This window comes from Vanellus vanellus (assembly GCF_965231255.1).
Source record: "Vanellus vanellus genome assembly, chromosome: 2".
Lineage (NCBI taxonomy): Eukaryota > Metazoa > Chordata > Aves > Charadriiformes > Charadriidae > Vanellus > Vanellus vanellus.
Window position 1 is genome coordinate 48,747,052 of NC_138906.1, and position 17,800 is coordinate 48,764,851.

At 38.9% G+C, this 17,800-nt stretch overlaps 1 protein-coding gene across 1 annotated transcript in view; it reads right to left on the reverse strand.

Moving 5' to 3' along the window:
* CPNE4 (copine 4) overlaps positions 1–16,624 on the reverse strand; it is a gene marked incomplete at both ends in the record, with an annotated part of 194,451 nt that extends 177,827 nt beyond the window's left edge. The window contains one exon of the mRNA XM_082499431.1: positions 16,445–16,624. Within this exon, the coding sequence (XP_082355557.1) occupies positions 16,445–16,624 (180 nt within the window). The remainder of the gene's footprint in view (positions 1–16,444) is intronic.
* Between the last annotated feature and the right edge of the window lie 1,176 nt (positions 16,625–17,800).

Below are 17,800 nucleotides of genomic sequence, written 5' to 3' on the forward strand. Positions count from 1 at the left end.
ATCTAGAGAGCTCAGCGCCGCGCTGTTCAAATCAATTCCTCACCAAGTACTCGTATTAAAAAAAATAAAAAAAAAAAGAATTTGAATTACCCTACAAGGTGCTGGCCCAGAGTTCCAATTGCTTCTAAAATAAGATCCAGGTGCTCTTAAAAGTCTAAAGCAGCCTTTTAATTTTAAATTGCTCTTCACAGCATGTGCCACGAATGCTGATCTTTACAAAGCGTGTCTAAATCAAAACACTCCATATTGCAGAATAATTGGTTTAAAAAAAAAAAAAAAAAAAGAAGCTGCAACAAGATAGCCCTGGCCAAGTTAAGTGACAAGCCATGTTTAATATTTTCTCTAAGCAAAAGATAACAAAAAAATAATCCATGTATGTTTTGCTCTCTTTTCTCGGCACTTCAAATAAAAACTTTCACTCCAGGGTAAGCTACTTCTTCATCTCAGCTATATTAGACTTACTACTACTCAGAGGTCTATCATTATGATTATTTATATTGTGATAGCACCTACAGACCTAAATAAGGTTCTTACTATCCTTTGCAAATAAAACAGAAGAGGCTTTTCCTGCCCCTAAGAGCTTCTATCAAAGCAGTTCATAAACAAACAACAACATGGCAAGCAATTGGGGAAAAAAAATCATCAGAGCAAAAAGACTACTTTAGGTCCGAGTTTGCACGCACATATTTTTAGAATAAAACTGCAATTTGTGAGATTGGATATAAGGTCCCTGTAGGGGTTTAAGAGATCACCTTTAGCAGTAATGGTGAAGAACAAGTCCATCACACCTATGCCTACTGGAACCTGCCCCATGAAACATCACTCTGCAGACACACCACGATAAATCACTCTCATACAAAGATACTGCAACTTCTGCAAAAAGGGAAGAGTATCCAACACAAAGACTGTCCATCCTGGTATAAACCTCATTGAAGTATGATCCCACCTGAACTACATGCCAAGATTTGGGTCCTGTAAGATTATGCCACTGAGAATGAAAACGGGTTACAGTCAGGTAGCTTTGATGCAACTGTTTTAAAACATTCATAAAGAAGTCAAATCACCAACGTTTTTTCCTTCCTCACAGCCATAGATGTCCTTTAGACAAATCTCAGATCAAGAAGCCTATTCTCTAGGCTTCTTTTGGGACCGCCCACCACTGTTCTCTAGGCTGTAATAAAGCTTCCATGCTTATTGGTTTTTAGATACAATCTCATTTTGATCCTACATTACTGTCTATTCCATCTTATCTTGCTTTCCTCTTTTCTCCCATTCACACAAACATACAATCCCCAAATATATCTAGCTTGAGCCCTTCCAGCCAGATCATTCAGGACTCTCAATAGCTCCCTGTTTGGGCAGAACAAGGTTTCGCAGAGCTACCGTAAAAGAATGCTGGTCACAAAGTGAGGCGTAGCCTGGGTTTTTGAACACTGGCTGAAAGCAATATAAAGCTGTAAGGAAATCAGCGATCATGTTATGAAAAAGCTGAGAGAACTGCTTTTGGAACAAACTAATTCATCATAAACATTTCTCTTCAGTACTATGTGAGACGCACCACCAGCCTTCCTTTGTATTTCATGTAGCAACAACAACCGCTGACACAAAGCTGACTTCTGAATGACAAACACAGTATGGAACTTGGTCAGCAGTTCACCAACTGATTCTGCATATATGCATATATGACTGCCTCCTTTTCAGCTTTTCCTCCCCACGTCTGTAATGAAAGGAAAAGGAAAAAGCAGGCAGATGGTCAGTAAATTATGTATTCTCACCGCAAAGATCCCCAGGAGTAGCCAAATTATACAACAGTTCGCAAGAGACATCGAGATAAAAGTGTGTGCTCTTTAAATAGACTGACCTCCAACTCCAGCTGAAATCAGCAGAAAAAGCAGAGTGATACAATGAAGAAGAGGAAAAAAATAATTAGCCCACATCAGCTGTGCTCCAGTTAAATGGATAAGAGCACACGGCTGCTTTGAAAGAGGATATACAGATGGAAAGAGGCATACTATGACAATGTAAACTCTGTGAACTCTATTATTGTGCCAGAATGTTATTTAAAATTATTCCCACCTGATACAATTAAAATGCATTCAAAAATACGGACTTCCTTGGTTTCAAAGTTTATTAAAGATGCACATATTCCTCAGGGTTCTTAGTATTACCCTTCCAAAAATAACACCAACACGAACAGCTAATGCCCAGCTTAGCAGAGAATACACACAGCTCTTCTACATTCTATAGAAAAACTTCAGGCTTTTGAATAGTTCCTTAAAGTGCAATAATGATTCCTTTCATTCTTTAACTCCAAACTATGTGAATTGGAAAGGTTTCCATCATAAGAGAAAAGCTCAGAGACAAAACTATTATCTAGTTGAAGGAGCAACACTAAGTGTGTTATTTTGCATTAAAACTGCGCCTTGTAACCACCTTCTTTCCCACAGAACGCAGGGGCACCTGAAGGTCAGGATGTGGCCACTTCAAATCATGACATTAGATCCATCCAGAAAAACAAAGTCTATAAAATAAATTTCAAAACCAAGCATGCAAGCACTTCATTTTTGGTGCCAGTCCTGCCATTTAATGTTGAGCAGCAAATCCACAACCAACCAAAACCTAGGCAAAAAATCTCTAGAAGTTAGAAAACAGCATCACATATAAGTTGAACTAAAAAATAACACTCGTGGAATCAGAGTTGCATGTAGAATTTTAACTTTTGTTAAGGATCAGTCTCACTCTCTACCACAGGATTAGTTATGATCAACAGTTTCCACTATTATTACAGAACCTCAATAAATTCCCAGTGAAAAAAATCAGTTATATATACAAAAAAAGGAAAATTTGGCTGTAAGATTTTGGACGTCACCTCATCACGGAGCTATTAGGCTAAACATGGGAGAACATCAAGTCAGCCCTACCATCCTAAGGAAGAAAGAAGGCACACTCCTTACAAAATACATTAATAGCGTCTTTATTAAGAGAAAGAATAAGATTAATGCAAAGACGGTCAAGGAACCACTTCGGGATTCATGTTAAAGAACCAAGGAAGGAAGCAGGCAAGCACAGGGCCTTGAATAAAATTAAGCACACGCTGGACTGTAAACAGACTGCTGAAACATCGAATGGTAACTGACAACATAAGGCAATAACTTCAATTAGAGAAAAAACAGTATAGGAATTTATATTGAATACTCCTGTGCGGAATAGGAAATGCACACGCATGGCAGCCGGCATGCCCAACATAAGCTGGAGAAGTGCAAATAGGGTTTCAAAACAGCAAATGTCACTGTCAGTAAAACCAGTTCCTGCAGCCATGTGGAATGCAAAGGGCAGCCAGGGGAGTAAAGGCTATTGAAATGAGTCCAGTTCACGTGGCAGTGACACAGCATAAGCTTTTAAGTTTACACAAGTAACAAGGCTGCAGCAGACTAATCACCCTCAAAAGGCATTTAAAGTTAAATACAACAAGGTACAGTGATCATCACAATGTTTCCCTGAAGAAGCATATAGAAGTGATGTAGTGCACTTGGTTCTACACCAGCAGCCGGTTCTACACCAACGGCACACATGAGCTGGCTGATGCAATAGCAAGGCATTGAGTTTTTCCAAACATCTGCAAAACAAAACCCTCAAACCTCATATTTTTCCCTCTGCTAAGTATATCATGACAAATTTGGATTACCACAATATATAGTTTTCTGCTTCAAAAACACAACATCCTGGGTTAGTGGTGTGGAATAAAAACTGAGCATCTCACAACATGATGAGATTAGATAGTTGCGGTTAATATTTTATGATGAGTTTCAACCTAAATCATAAAGAAACTGGCTGAACAATATTCTTTACGCCTTTGAACTTAGAAATTATTGACAGGGAGCTACAGCATTGATTCCAGTTCCAAGGACTTACCTGCTTTTCCAGAGAAGACTTTAAACCAAGAATTAGCTTATCACATATTTTTATTTTGCCATCTTTAAGTGTGATATTTTTGAACAAAAGGCAGGTAAATTTGACAAGCCAACGTTTACCAAAGTAACCTACACCCAAACAGCACAGACTTTGTATAGACTGCCCATAGCGCCCCGAACTTTTCTTAGCAAGTAAGCACATTTGTAGAGCCAGAGTTTGCTTTGCCGTCAGCAGAGTGGTGTGATGGTAGTTGCAGCCATTCCAAGCCTTCTGCTAGGAACAGGGGACTTTTTCAGCCCCATTGCTTTACTCCTGAGGTAGTCTCTTACTAGTTTACAGATGCCACCATCTGACATCTTCTTTTGGAGAATGCAAAGGAGAGTAAAGGAAACAGAAGTTGATGTCACGATTCTGATGTTTTACTTAGACACAGTCTTAGCTTCCAAAGAGAAAATGTGAAACACCTAAAGCAACGTTGCGACAAAAGCACAAGAACACCATTTCAGTCAGTCAGGTGGTCTGCAAGCTGTGAGCTGATGGGTAAAAAGCCCCTTTTTTTGACAAGTAAGATTCAAAAGAGAAATTAGGATAGGAGGGTGTAATTTATCTAGAAAAACACTCAGGCTTCGTAGTCTGCTTTGTTTATGCTCTGAGCACCCACCAGCAACACATACAAGATGAATACCATAAACGTCACAAGAAATCTCAATGCAGAGCTATGCAGATAATTGATGCAAGGTGGCTTTGCTTGGAGTTCATGGGTTTTATATACAAAATGGTAAAGTTTTGCAGGTGAGAAAGAAAAAAAAAGTCAATCCAGTCAATTTTTTTTAAATGGAAAAAATTCAGGCAAAGACTGAAAATATCTGTTAACAGATAAGGTCAGCACATCTATATGGAAATGTAGTTTGGACGCTTCAATTCTCAGTTAGATTTCGTGGAGTTCATATTCTGGCCTGTTTGCAACATAACTAATGCAATATATTTTTAAGCTACTACCAAACATGAGGGAAAATGAAAAACAACAGTTCCAGTGAAATTGCTTTTGCTTCCCTTTGCATAAACTTACAACTCCATCAATTCATATCAACAGCATGTTGTCTTGTTAGGGACTGGTTTTAAACCAAACCAGCTTAATGAATTTGGTGTCCCTGGTCAATCAATATTTGAATAGAAGACTTTTCAAAGAACATTACCAGTAATTCAGACTGTTTTTCTAAATCACCTATTCTCAGAGTCTCATAACTGCTCTTTCATTTCAGGAAACAATTCATATTAGGCCCTCCCAGTAAAAGCAGAAGAGCTTCAAGTTGCTGACAATCTCTCAATCCCGTCCTGATGCTATAGGTTACGAATCAGTGTACTGAATCAATCAAGTGAATTATCTACACTTACAAACCAGGTCCAAAGATTCCCGTTTACTGTAGGTTTATCACAATCTGTCAGACTACTAAAGTCAAGTCAGGCTTAAAATCTGTCCAGGAGATGTGTGAAGTTTGTGTATCTGTAATAAGTAGCTCATGAGAGGCAGACATATCAGTGAGTTAATCTGAAATGTACATCTGCCTGCCCATGATAAAAGCACCTTAGACTCTTCACCTAAGTTTAAAATATTATGTATCTGATGGACAGATAATTAAACTGCAGGGAAAGAGAGCAAAAGAATCAAAAATGTATTTTTTCGGATGTTGGGCTGCTGGTGGCAGTATGGCAACTCCGCCCATGCAGAACTGTAGCAGTTTCCTTCTGGTTGATTCCAGTCAATGAAGTCAAGATATGCTTAAAGCTAAATGTAGTGATAATGCATCTGTCTACTTCACAGACTGGGGCTGGATTTCTGGAAAGTTCTCCCTGAGGCTGTTCAGCCACGTGACCTACTGGTATTCTATGCTATCTCTTCATCAGGCATCAAAACTTTTTTTTTTTTTTTTAATTTTATGTAGCAGCACCATTTCTCTAATTATTTCTTACATTTTCATTATCAGCTCTTTGGTTTCCTTTACTTGCTGAATGCCTCTGAAAAAGCTTGTCTAAGGATCTATATCTGCAAAACCCTAGTACAGTATTGCATGAGAAAACATATCACAGCTTTTATTTTACAATCTCTGTTCTAATTCCTGATTAAAAGGGAGAGATGGAGAGAAAGCAAGCTTGCTCTTAAACTCACCCTTCATGGCTGTCAATTCTTTTATCTTGACCTGCAAAGGAGCCACAACTGAAGGTTTCCCACCACCTGTACATTCTCAGTCCGCGTTACCTCGTCTCTGCCCCACAGAGACACATGAAAACAAAGATACCGCTCGCCTTTAAGCACGTCTACCCGATGAGGCCGTCATTCTGCTTAAAAGCTGTCCTACACACTTGTGTATAGAAAAGCTCATGTCCTTTTTTTGTGCAATCAGGGATTACTGCTACAGATTTTAGAGAAAGGCTGATTTCTTTCTGCAGTATAAGAAAATAATCACTCCCAGCTAGCCATGGAAAGAAGGGTATTTGCAAGCCATCAGATATATTCCTGATCTTCTGGATAATATGAAGGCTACTACTAATAAATACCATACATCGGTATTCTGTCTTACAGGTGTAACAGACAACTTCATATATATTCTATAAACATATAAATTGTGACGGATAACCAAGCCAGTTATCCAGCGTTAACAAAACAGTTAAAGCCTTCCTTTTCCTGATATCTTCCTTAGATAATTTTGCGAGTATTTTGAATGGTTTGTTTTGTTTTGTTTTGTTTTTTTCACCCTATTCATACAACAAAACTACAAGGCTTGACCTGGTTTAAAAAGTAAATATTAGAAAAGTCATTTTATTAATATGACTGAGAACACTGTTTAAGACTCACAGCTTTCATGGAAAGTTATCTTGAGAAAATGTTGTGAAAAGTTAGTGAAGCATGAATGGAGAACCAACAAATAGCATGACTAAAGTATATGCAAGCACATCTTAGGACCATTAGAAATACTGATCAAAGTGCAATAATAAAAAAGAAATATTCACAACTAGGTGGAGAGAGGGGGAGTAATTCAAGTGCCTTGTTTCCGAGCCAAAAAGAGCTTTTATTAATAAAAGTCATATATTTTGTCAGCAATATTATTTTCACCAAATGGGATAAATACAAGAATAAATGAGAACTCCTCCCAATTGTTTCTTGGTATTTCATGTCTGCAATCAAATTACTCAATGTTTAAGATGAAGGCAAAATTTTCAGGCAGCTTAAAACCATTCAAGATGTTTCTACCAGCAACAATACACAAATGTTTGCAAAGGCACAGGGAAATCTGACAACGCAGCCAGTTCTCTCTTTCACAGGTACAAAAGGGAAGATACATGCATAGCGCTGCTTGCAAAAACACTGACGCGCGCTAGTTGAAGATGGCTCTCAGAATATGGTTATACAAAAATTGTTCACAACTGGAAACTGAAACAGGATGTAAACATGTAAGTACCAGTCATTCGGAATTTCATCTAAGCTAGTACAGTATTAAGCTGCATTTTTTAGCTGGTAACTATTTCCTGACTACATGGTCCCACAAGTCTTTTGATTCTTTCATTTCCATGGCGCTCTCAGAGGCAGATTTACCAGGCAGAGGGCTCCTGGAAATTGGTCCCAACAGCGGATCTTCCCAGCAGAGCATGCTCCAGGCCACAGGATCAGGAAGAGACCGTGTAGCTTTTACCACCTCTCTATAGAAGTGCTCCCTCCCGACTTCCCAGGAGTACACTTGGTTTTATTCATTTATGTAAACTATGAGAAAAAAAACTCTTCACTTTGCTGTGACATGAAGACAGAGGACCTGAAGAGATTTAGTTGGACAGATACAGCCAGAAGCCAGTCTCCTGCTGCTGTTGCGGCAGGGGATCCCACAGCTCTGGTAGAGAGGAAGCAGCCAGGCCAAACACAACCATTCTCAGGAAGAAAAGAGACTTCTGCAATGCAAGTTTTCTCTTTCTCTCCTTTCGCATGCATTATGTTTCACAAACTGTACTATAGAGGCAGAAAATGCTGTTTGAGCTAGTGGAACATTATGATAGTTCATATATATTGACTCAAAGTGACAGCATTTGACTTCAGTTGAGACAATCTGTCTGATTCGAACGAGTTCAAGTTTAAAGACTAGTTGATTTACAAAGACAGGAGAAAAAGCACCATGGCTATGTTTAAATGCTGAGACAAGGAGGAGGCTCAAGAGAAAGCAGCAGTGAGTGATGGATGAGATAAAGCAAAAAAGAGTTATTATAAAATGGATTTCAAATAAATAGTCACTTATTACTACCTGGGGTGTAAAAAGAAAAATCTCATCAAAACCTAATGATGTTCATGTTTCTGAACTAGGCACAGGAGGAAAAAATTCCCAGTACTAGCTTCTAATCAAATATTTGCCAACATAAAAGATTTACAGCCGTTAGTGTTCAGATTTCTGACTTTGCATAAGTAGTTGGAAAAGACCTGGGAGAGGAAGAGAGTTGTCTGTCTTTTTAAAAAGAAGGGTAATATAAAATGCAATTCTAGGTTTTTAATTTATGCATATAAGTTTGTAAAAATGTACTCAGTACATTAGGAGTTGAACAAAATGTTATGAAAGATGTTCTGTAGGATATGGAGGAAAACTTCACAGTGGATTCCCTCCTGCCTTGATTATAATGAAATGGTTTTTCAAAGAGCACATACTTTTTAAATATACGTGTAAGGCTACGAAATTACAAGGAAAGATACCAAGTCTGTTTTTCTCAGAAGACAGCTGGTGATTTGCTGTCAGCATCAAGGCTCTCCTCTGCTTAAATTGTTGTAGAATGGGACTATGTCCGTGTGAACAACTTTTTCTGGAAAGAATTAATGACAGGAGTTCTTCAACAGGAAACCCTTGGAACAGAGGATGCTTCCAAAATATTAAGGCTTGGAAAGCAAAATATCCAATTAGATGAATTCAGGCTGAGAATGGACCGAGATAAAATATTCAATTAGCCTGCAGCCTGACCCTGTAGACTTCCAGTCGTGTTTGAAAAGGATGAGCTGTCTTTGTCATTCGCACCATACAGAAAGACTTCAGGGAAATTTACCAGCAGCAGATAGCAGAGGCTAAAAGCAAATCTTGGCAGCAACAGAGGTTACCAAGTAGTCTCAAGCAAAGAAGCATTCAGTAGCACCAACATACACTTAACGAAAAAGGAGAAAGAAAAAAACAATATTGCATTATGAGGCTACAATAGGCTAAAAAGCCATATACTCAAGCACACTGCTGTGGCATAAATAAAATCACAGCTTTCCATTTGATGAGTTAGAACAAGAGGGCTCTAATGACGCCTGAAAAACTCTTAAGCATCATCTTCTAGGAATACTCCTTGGCAAATGAATGCAGCAGCACTGCTCCCATTTCTTCTTAGGTCCAGAGGTCAGCAATCAGCACTTTTGCTAACACATCATCACCTGCAAGATATGCAGAAAACAGATATGTGCCCAAGACTAAGTGCTCCAAAGACATGAGAGATCTGGGTAGTAGGGGCCAATCAACTAAATTGCCAGCTCCAAGTCAGGAATGGTAGAACCTTGGCCTCATGGTGGCGTAATTAAAAAGAATCTTATTGTCCATCTTTTCTGATGAAGGTCTTGATCGTTTCAATTAAAGACTCAATTCTTGCCTGTTGGCTTTCATCAACCAAGATTTGCATGAATCCAAAAGTATTTTCAATAAATCTAGTATTTCATTAGAGACTTTGTCCTAAGCTTTGGCCAGAGAAAATGCAGGCAGCACTTCCAATTATCAGCCCCATTCTATGTCCGGAAGAGAAGAAACCCCAAATCTACAAATGAATCAGAAGTTTCTTCACAATGAGAAGAGCTAATTTCATAATATATTCATATTCAGTGAAAGCACCTCCCTGCCACCAAATTGTGCATACTGTGTTACAAAACATTTCATTGGAAATTTGTAACTCCCTTTCTTTGTCAGAGAAAAATCTTCATAAGATGGTATGTTCATCTTACTGCTACCTCATTAGTTACAATTAATTTTGTACAGGATGTCTGTTCACCAAGTTAAAATCTTATAGTGAAATCAGAAAAAGAATATCTAGAATCTGCTCTAGCATTGAATAATAGTAAAAAAATAATAATCCAAAAAGCCAACAAACATCCAATAATCCAATCCATTCTGAAGTCTTGCAGCTCTTTGAAGCAGAGAATAAATCCCAAATCACGGCTTGAAAATCTCTATGGGAATACAGCAATAGCTTTTGGCACTATATCCCCAAAATGTTCTGAAATGAACAGGTTTCAATCTAATCCATGTTTCTTGATGGGACAGATATACTTAATCTTCAAAATATAGGACATATTAGTTGCCTTCTTATACAGTCATAGACAAATCATAAGACTAAAATCCCAAATGGCATTGAGAAGATGAATAGGGATTTTCACAGTGTCTCCTCCAATACAGGAACAAAGGACTTAAAATGAATCAGCAAGTGGCAAGTTCAAAAGACACAAGTAATACTACTTTTTTCAACCAACTCTTAAGCTCCAGAACTCTATGTCTCAGGACATCATGAAAGTTTATTTTTTTAAATACAAATACTTTTTAAATTATTTGAACAAATTTATGGAAGTTAAATCTGCCAACATTTTTTAATTACAAAGACACAAATTCTTGTTTAAGAACTCCCTGAGCTGCAGATTGGCACAGCAAGGTGGAAAGACACTTTTATATTTCCATAATCTCACACTTCTTCACTGTCACCAACTAGCAGATGTGAAATGGGGTTAGGCAGACCTTGAGCCTGATTCTGTATGGCTGCTAGTGGTGGTAGCTCTTGTTTCTGATCATTAAACTTTCAGTTCCATCCAAATACTTCATCTATTACTCTGTTCATCTACATACACTAAAAAAGATGTATTTATTTGGGTTTATTTATTTACGTGGGGGTTTTCTTCCCTCTTCACAGTGCTTTTGCAGTTATTTTGGAACAGTTTGGTAGAGTCATGGAACATGTCAACCCACAGACTCCCCTATTTCATGGCTTGTTGGCTTCTGCGGTGGGCTGCAACAACCACAGATGGATAACATGAGAGAGGCTTTTGGGTATCTATGGAAACAAGTAGCTGAAGCCTCCCTCAAGGACTTCACATCCTTCCCCTGTGCTAGGAAGGGGTAGGGAATCTCCTCCACCCTCCAATATGCAGAAGAGCAAAACAAGACAGCAGGTGATGGGAATGGAAATGGGGAACTGAGGCAGGTGAGGAGGCAGAGGAACAAGAATGCCGGAATTAATTCAGAAATTAAGCGAAAGAGAGAGCAAACCTAAGGGAAAAAGCAAATAGAGACAAAGAGCAAGACTATGTCCTTTCTATAGCTTGATTCCGAGGTAGCCTTTTTAGTAGGCTCCACTGGTATTCTACACGTTAATTAGTTCCATGCGTTTTCAAGCTAACAGGACTCTACTGTCTGTTTGCATGAAGGTCTGTGTGGATGTGCAGGGTTAGTGCTCAATGAAAAAGGAAAAAAGAAAACTTAGTTTTGTTTTTTTAATCATGCCATGCTGATCCTTGAAATCAAATGTCATGCTAAGTGACAAGTGAATGCCTTTTATTTTAAAAAGACCAAAATGAAAACTTGTGGGATTGCCCAACACAGTTTTATTAAGGCTAAGTTTCACCAAATCTGTGACCTCAGCCAATATTTTAATGAAAAAACCTATTTCAGTCAACAAACCCACTCAACAAAAAAAATTCACTCAATTCCATCAACATGAATTTTAGCAACTACGTGTTGTCTCTGGGTGCTGCTTTATTTGCTCTGCAGTTAATTCAAGTTTAATAAAAAACTTAGGGGAAAAAGCAAAAATAGCTTTTTAAAAATCCACAAAGTAGCTGATGCTCTACATCCTGCTGTAGAAAGCTGTAAGAGTACAGTTACAGGAAGCCCTCCCTGATTTCCAAATGTGGCTTCTGCCTTCCTAAACTCACACAGACTTCACGTTCCCTCTGGCTACGTCAGTCTATATTACACCTCTTGATCTCATGTAAATCTCGTATGACCGGCCACAGCTCAGCAACTGACTCGACTTTCAAAATAGTATGTTACTTGCCATATGCAAATAACAACCTGTGAACAGGCCCAAGCTACTTTCTTAGGAATAAGAAGTTAATGAGAATTTCAGTGCTAGCACATCTCAGCTGAAGACTGCAGTGCTATACGCAATTAACATTTATTACACAAGGATATTCACACTGCAGGTGGGTAAAATAATAATTGGAGCAAAGGAATTTATCATAGTGTACCTTTGCCTGATTCCACTACCCTCCACTACCCCACTCAGCCATTCACCATCTGAAGCTTAGTCCAGTAATTAAACCCCCTGAACACTTTCAAATCAATATGCAAAAAGCAACCTCAAATTATTATCTTTAACAAACAGTTTAAGAAGTACATTTGGCCACTCTGCAAGTGTACCGGCCCAAAACTAAGGCCAGGAGAGCTAAAATTCAGCCCTGGATCAGCAAACTGTCTTTTAGTACGTATGGATAGCATAATCTTAAATTCTGCTATATCACACCCTGTCACCTCAGGCTAAAAATACGAACTTCATGTGAGAGAAAGAGTAAACTGCCAATTTTCCTGGAAGACACAATATATCGTTTTAATTCTAGATTGGTGGAGATAGTGGTTTTCAGACAGCTTCAACATACATACACAAAGAAACGTGGGAGGGGAGGTATGTGTGCACATTTGTGCATGTACACATGCGGGTTTGTTTATAGGGAAAAATCTACCCAGGCAGGAAGAGAAAACCAGAAAGCATATCAGGGCCAGAACTGAGGACGACACTGAGGTGTCTTTGAGTACTTGTCCATGTCCTGCCTGTGTTCCTAACGGTTTCACATCTGAGGAGTAATGTGGCCACCCTCAATTGAGCCAGGGAACTACAGGCCCATCAACCTCACCTTGATTCCTGGGAAGGTGGTGAAGTTAATCCTGGAAACCATTTCCAGGCATGTTAAGGACAAGAAAATCATCAGGAGTAGTCAACATGGCTTCACCAAGGTGAAGTCATGCTTGATCAACTGGACAAATTTCTATAATGAAGTGACTGGCCTGGTAGATGGGGCGGGGGGGGGGGGGGGGGCAAAGGCATATGGTAACCTTGGCTGCATTAGACAAAGTATTGCTAGACAATCAAGGGAGGTGATCCTTCCCCTCTACTCAGAACAGGTGAGGCCACACCTGGAGCACTCAGAGGGAATCTTATCAATGTATATAAATACCTGAAGGGAGGGTGCAAAGAAGACAGAGCCAGGCTGCTTTTCAGTGGTGCCCAGTGTCAGGACCAGAGGCAACAGCCACCGGCTGAAACACAGGAGGTTCCCTCTGAACATCAGGAAACCTTTTTTTACTGTGAGGGTGACCAAGCACTGGCACAGGTTGCCCAGGGAGGTTGTGCAGTCCCCCACCTTAGATGTGTTCAAAAACCATGTAGACACAGTCCTGGGCAAGTGGCTCTAGGTTGGCCTCGCTTGAGCAAGGGTGTTGGACCAGATGACCTCTAAAGGTCCCTTCCAACCTCACGCATTCTGTGACTGGAAAAAACAACCAAAACCACAAACCAGAAAAACAACCACATTAAAAAAAATATATATATATATATGCCATTTCCAATCTCTGGAAACAGCATCTACCCACTCTACAACAGCATGGATATTTTCATTCTATATTTATATGTGCGGGTGCATAATTTAAACAAACACATATGCACACACAGCTGCAGAACTGAAAAAAAAAATTGCTCCTCAGCAACAGGCTGACATGTTTTATCAAAATTTTCCCAGAGACACATATGCACAGATTTCTCACTTTCATCTTTCTGCATCTGTAGACTGAATCCATCACATCCCAGTGTCTCTAATAGCATGCACAGTGCAATCCCATCAAGTTAAGCCCACCAGCTTCAACTGTATCTGGCCCAGTAGGGTCTGTGCAGTCAGTCCTCTGTACCTTCCATAGCTGAAAGTATCTGTTTGCAAAAGCCCAACCATATACAGGCCACAACCTGTATTTCAGGCACCTTCAAACCAGCTGCTCCCTTTTCATAAAAACTCCACATAACCAGAATATGTGATCACTATGCATGTTTCATTCATACCAGATTTTGCTACAGTCTGTTTGGAGCTATCCAACCTACAAGGGGTTTAAGGTATCTGGAAATCCAGGACAAGTTCGTGATGTCACTAAATCCATAGATACAAAACTTTTAAGTTCCACTCCATTTTGGGTCATCATTCAGTGCTTTCTATGGTGAATATACTTACTTCACTGGTAACTAAATTTTTAAAAAATTATTAGTCTGTCTGCTCTCTCAGGTCTTGCTGGATCATTGATTGTCATCAGCAGAAGATTCGTCCAGCCAGATTATGTCTTCAGCTATACCTGAGTGACTCTGCTCAATTTAGCTCAGCAATTGGAACTTAATTAAAAATTCTGTTGAGAATGCGTGGGCCATAATAGGTAAAGACTCAGCATGTCAGAGCTGTATTAGCTCTGCAGCACTGATAGGAACATGAACTAATAAAAACTTTTTGTTCATACTAAAATGAACACCCTGGACTTTCATTAGACAGCAGGAACAACTGACGTAAGATGAGAATTGTATCACTGAACAGATCTTTTCTGCAAGAATTACTCTATTAGGACAATCACTTTCCAATTAAAAACCACATCAAATAAAGGGAATCTCCATTACAACATAAGAATATATTATTTAAAGATACTTACCCTGCTCATAACTGGCCATAGACAAACTGTCAAACGCACTCAAAGTTACTCAGAGAGCTGAAATGGCCCAAAATATTTCAGTCCGTCCTTTTTAAACAGGGGCATTTTACTTATTTTGACATTTAATCCATTGCATGGTTAATTTCCACTATTTAAGTGATTACATACAGTGCAGCTAAATGTTCCTTTCTACAGGGCTAGCTAGAATTACCTTTTTTGGGGCTAACTATTCTATCACCTTAAATTTCAATTACATGAAGACACTGATTTTGTAGCACTAGGACAATCAAGAGAGTTTTATTTCTACTTATAGACTGGTTTTCTACCAGGAATCTATCTAATGGTTCCACTGCAGTGAACTAAGAAAGAAGTAAGACTACCACCAAAAAGCTTAAGTTTGCTATGCTGGCGCTGGCCCTGCACTGGAAAAATTTCAGAGATCCATAGGTCCAAACCAGACTATTGGAATAACTGGAACAAAACCCCCAAAATCTGACAGACTTGGCTGAAAATGCTAAATTAATAAACTCATCTGTTTAGGATTTTGCTTTCTGTATATGCTCATAGCTATTACTATTTTTATCTTTTGGTAGATAACACAATCTTATTCTGAATGCTAAAACTGTTGAAAAGAGAGGGATGAATAGTCACTCAAAATAAGAAATGGATTTAATACATTCCTAGTTTTCTCATGCATGCTTTCCGTTAAAACTCACACCTTTTAGCTTGATTAACCACAAACACGCAAGTGTAACTTTTAAGTAAAATAACCACCGAGATTTCATTTAAAATATTACATTCCATTCTCACATTTTTCATTTACAATTTGCATGTCTCTAAGACATCCTGTTTCCATTCATCAATCAAATGCTTTCTAAGGTTAGGTAAAATGACATGAAGTGGGATTTTAATCAAACATGGAATCTGCACTATAACACAAACTGATAAGGCAAGTGCATTAGTTTAAGTTACTAACTTCAACTGTGAATCCAACTGTAATGCTCAAAATTTGCAAATCAAACTACTCTGTCACCAAATTCCTTACCAACTCTAACAATAAATACTCCACTCTTCCACAGCATTTCTCTTCTTTAGATTGGAAAGCATGATGGTCACTATCATTATGTCTGCTGTTATATAGCTTTTATGAAACAAGAGAGCCTAAAGGGAAAAGTTTTATGACGCTTCACTCTTTAATCATCTTCATTTTTAATCTAGACTCCAAAGATAAGTTCAAAGTCTCATTAAGAGTCTGACTCAAAGTGTATTAGAGTTAATGGAAAATCTCCCTTCACTCTTACAAGATTATGCCACAGGCTTCAAATTGCTGCTTCTTTTTATTGTTGTTGCTATTTTGTGGGAAACCTCGGCTGGTCCGAGGGATCAGAATGCGAGTTTAACATTAACCTTGAGCAGATATCCATGTACCCTTGAAGAGACTGGGGAGTCCTGAGAAGAGCTAAGTAAAAAGATAAGGGTTGGCAAACATCCTGGCTTTGACCAGAGCATGAACAGCGTGTGATGTGAGAGCGTGTCGGGCAAAAGTAGAATGCTAGAATATGTGCATAGATAAGCACCTGGGTAAAAGAATATAAGAAAGCACTGCTTGTTAAATAAAGAAATTGGATTGCTGCAACTTGATGTTCAGTGTCGTGTCCGTCCCAACAACGACACTATTTTAATTTTGCCTCCATTTCTCTATGCAGAAGCATCTCTAAAGCATCAGAAGAATCATTTTTATTTTCTTAAACACTCACCTCAAACCATTGGCCGTGCGACTGCATTTTAAGGATGACACAAGGATCTGGTTTTGAAAGGGCATCCCTGTCTGATATGCCTTTGCATGCAACTCGCAGCTCCACTTTAGTCAGGCATGGGCTGTTAAAAATTCCCAGGGTATTGGCTGCTGATTCATAGATGTTGCTCATTTTCTTCATTCCTTTTTCTGCAAGAGAGAAAAGGTCCATTAAGAACAGTGCACGCACAGTACAGTCCGTCCTTCCACGCAGAAGCCAATGCGATGTTCTGCTAGGCAATGGGACCCCATAACTGTGAATGAGATCCAGAGCAAGAAGGGGGGAAACTAAAAGCAAAGGAATACCTATGGAAGAAAGAAATACATCATCTTGTAGGTTTAGAAATAATCCAACTTCAGAATGAAACTTTCCACCACGCCCTGGGGATGAACTGTGACCTCAACTTCCAGCTCTGTTCCTGCTCATAGAGCCACGTTTCCCCAGGGCAAAGGATAGACAGGATGGTAATTCTGAATTTCTACTGATAGCACCTTATTCCAGTAACAACGCTAAGTTAAATTTGTTCAGCGCTCCTTCGATCTGCTTTTATTTCTCCATAGTCCATCTAAAAAGCATGTGCTTTATCTTACACAAACTTTTTGTGCAAATGCCATCAAAGTCCCCCTTCATATCAACCTTAAATTCCAAAACACATTTCACTATTTTCACACTTACTGCAGAAGATTACCTCCCTCCATCCCTAAGCAAGTAGTCAAGTTTGATGGCAAAAGCAGAAGGGCAGGATATTTATGCTGGCAAATCTTGTTGTGAAACAGTGTCTGCTCTTTTGGGTCAGGAATCACAGTTACGTGAACACAGACGGCTGGAATAGTGGGAACCTCTGGCTGTTACTTCATTAAACACACCACCGATCTTGCAACTCAAGCCTTTGCTCTCAACAGACGCAACAAAAAAAGATTTTTAACACAAAGCTTCGCAAAAATCATTATATGATCATTTTTGCATCAGTAAAGAACATGGGAACACTTTAATTTGCTCACTTGTTCTGAGCTTCACAGTCTGACCCCTAAAAATTTGTCTTCTAATACAAGGATTAGTGCCTTCATCCCCCTTACCCCACACATAAGAGTTGCAAAAAACTAATTTCACACTTTTAGAGGGCAGACTTATCTTACCAGATTATCAACAGATTTTTCTGTGGTCTGTTTCAAACCTCTTCACTATCTCTTCTATAACACCCCGTTCTTAGACATTAATGATTTTTGAGAACTGTTTTGATAAAAGCTAAATTTTGGCAATTTGGAAAGGAAAGTCAAGTTTTCTTTCCCCAACTCTGAGAAGTTAAAAAAAAAAAAA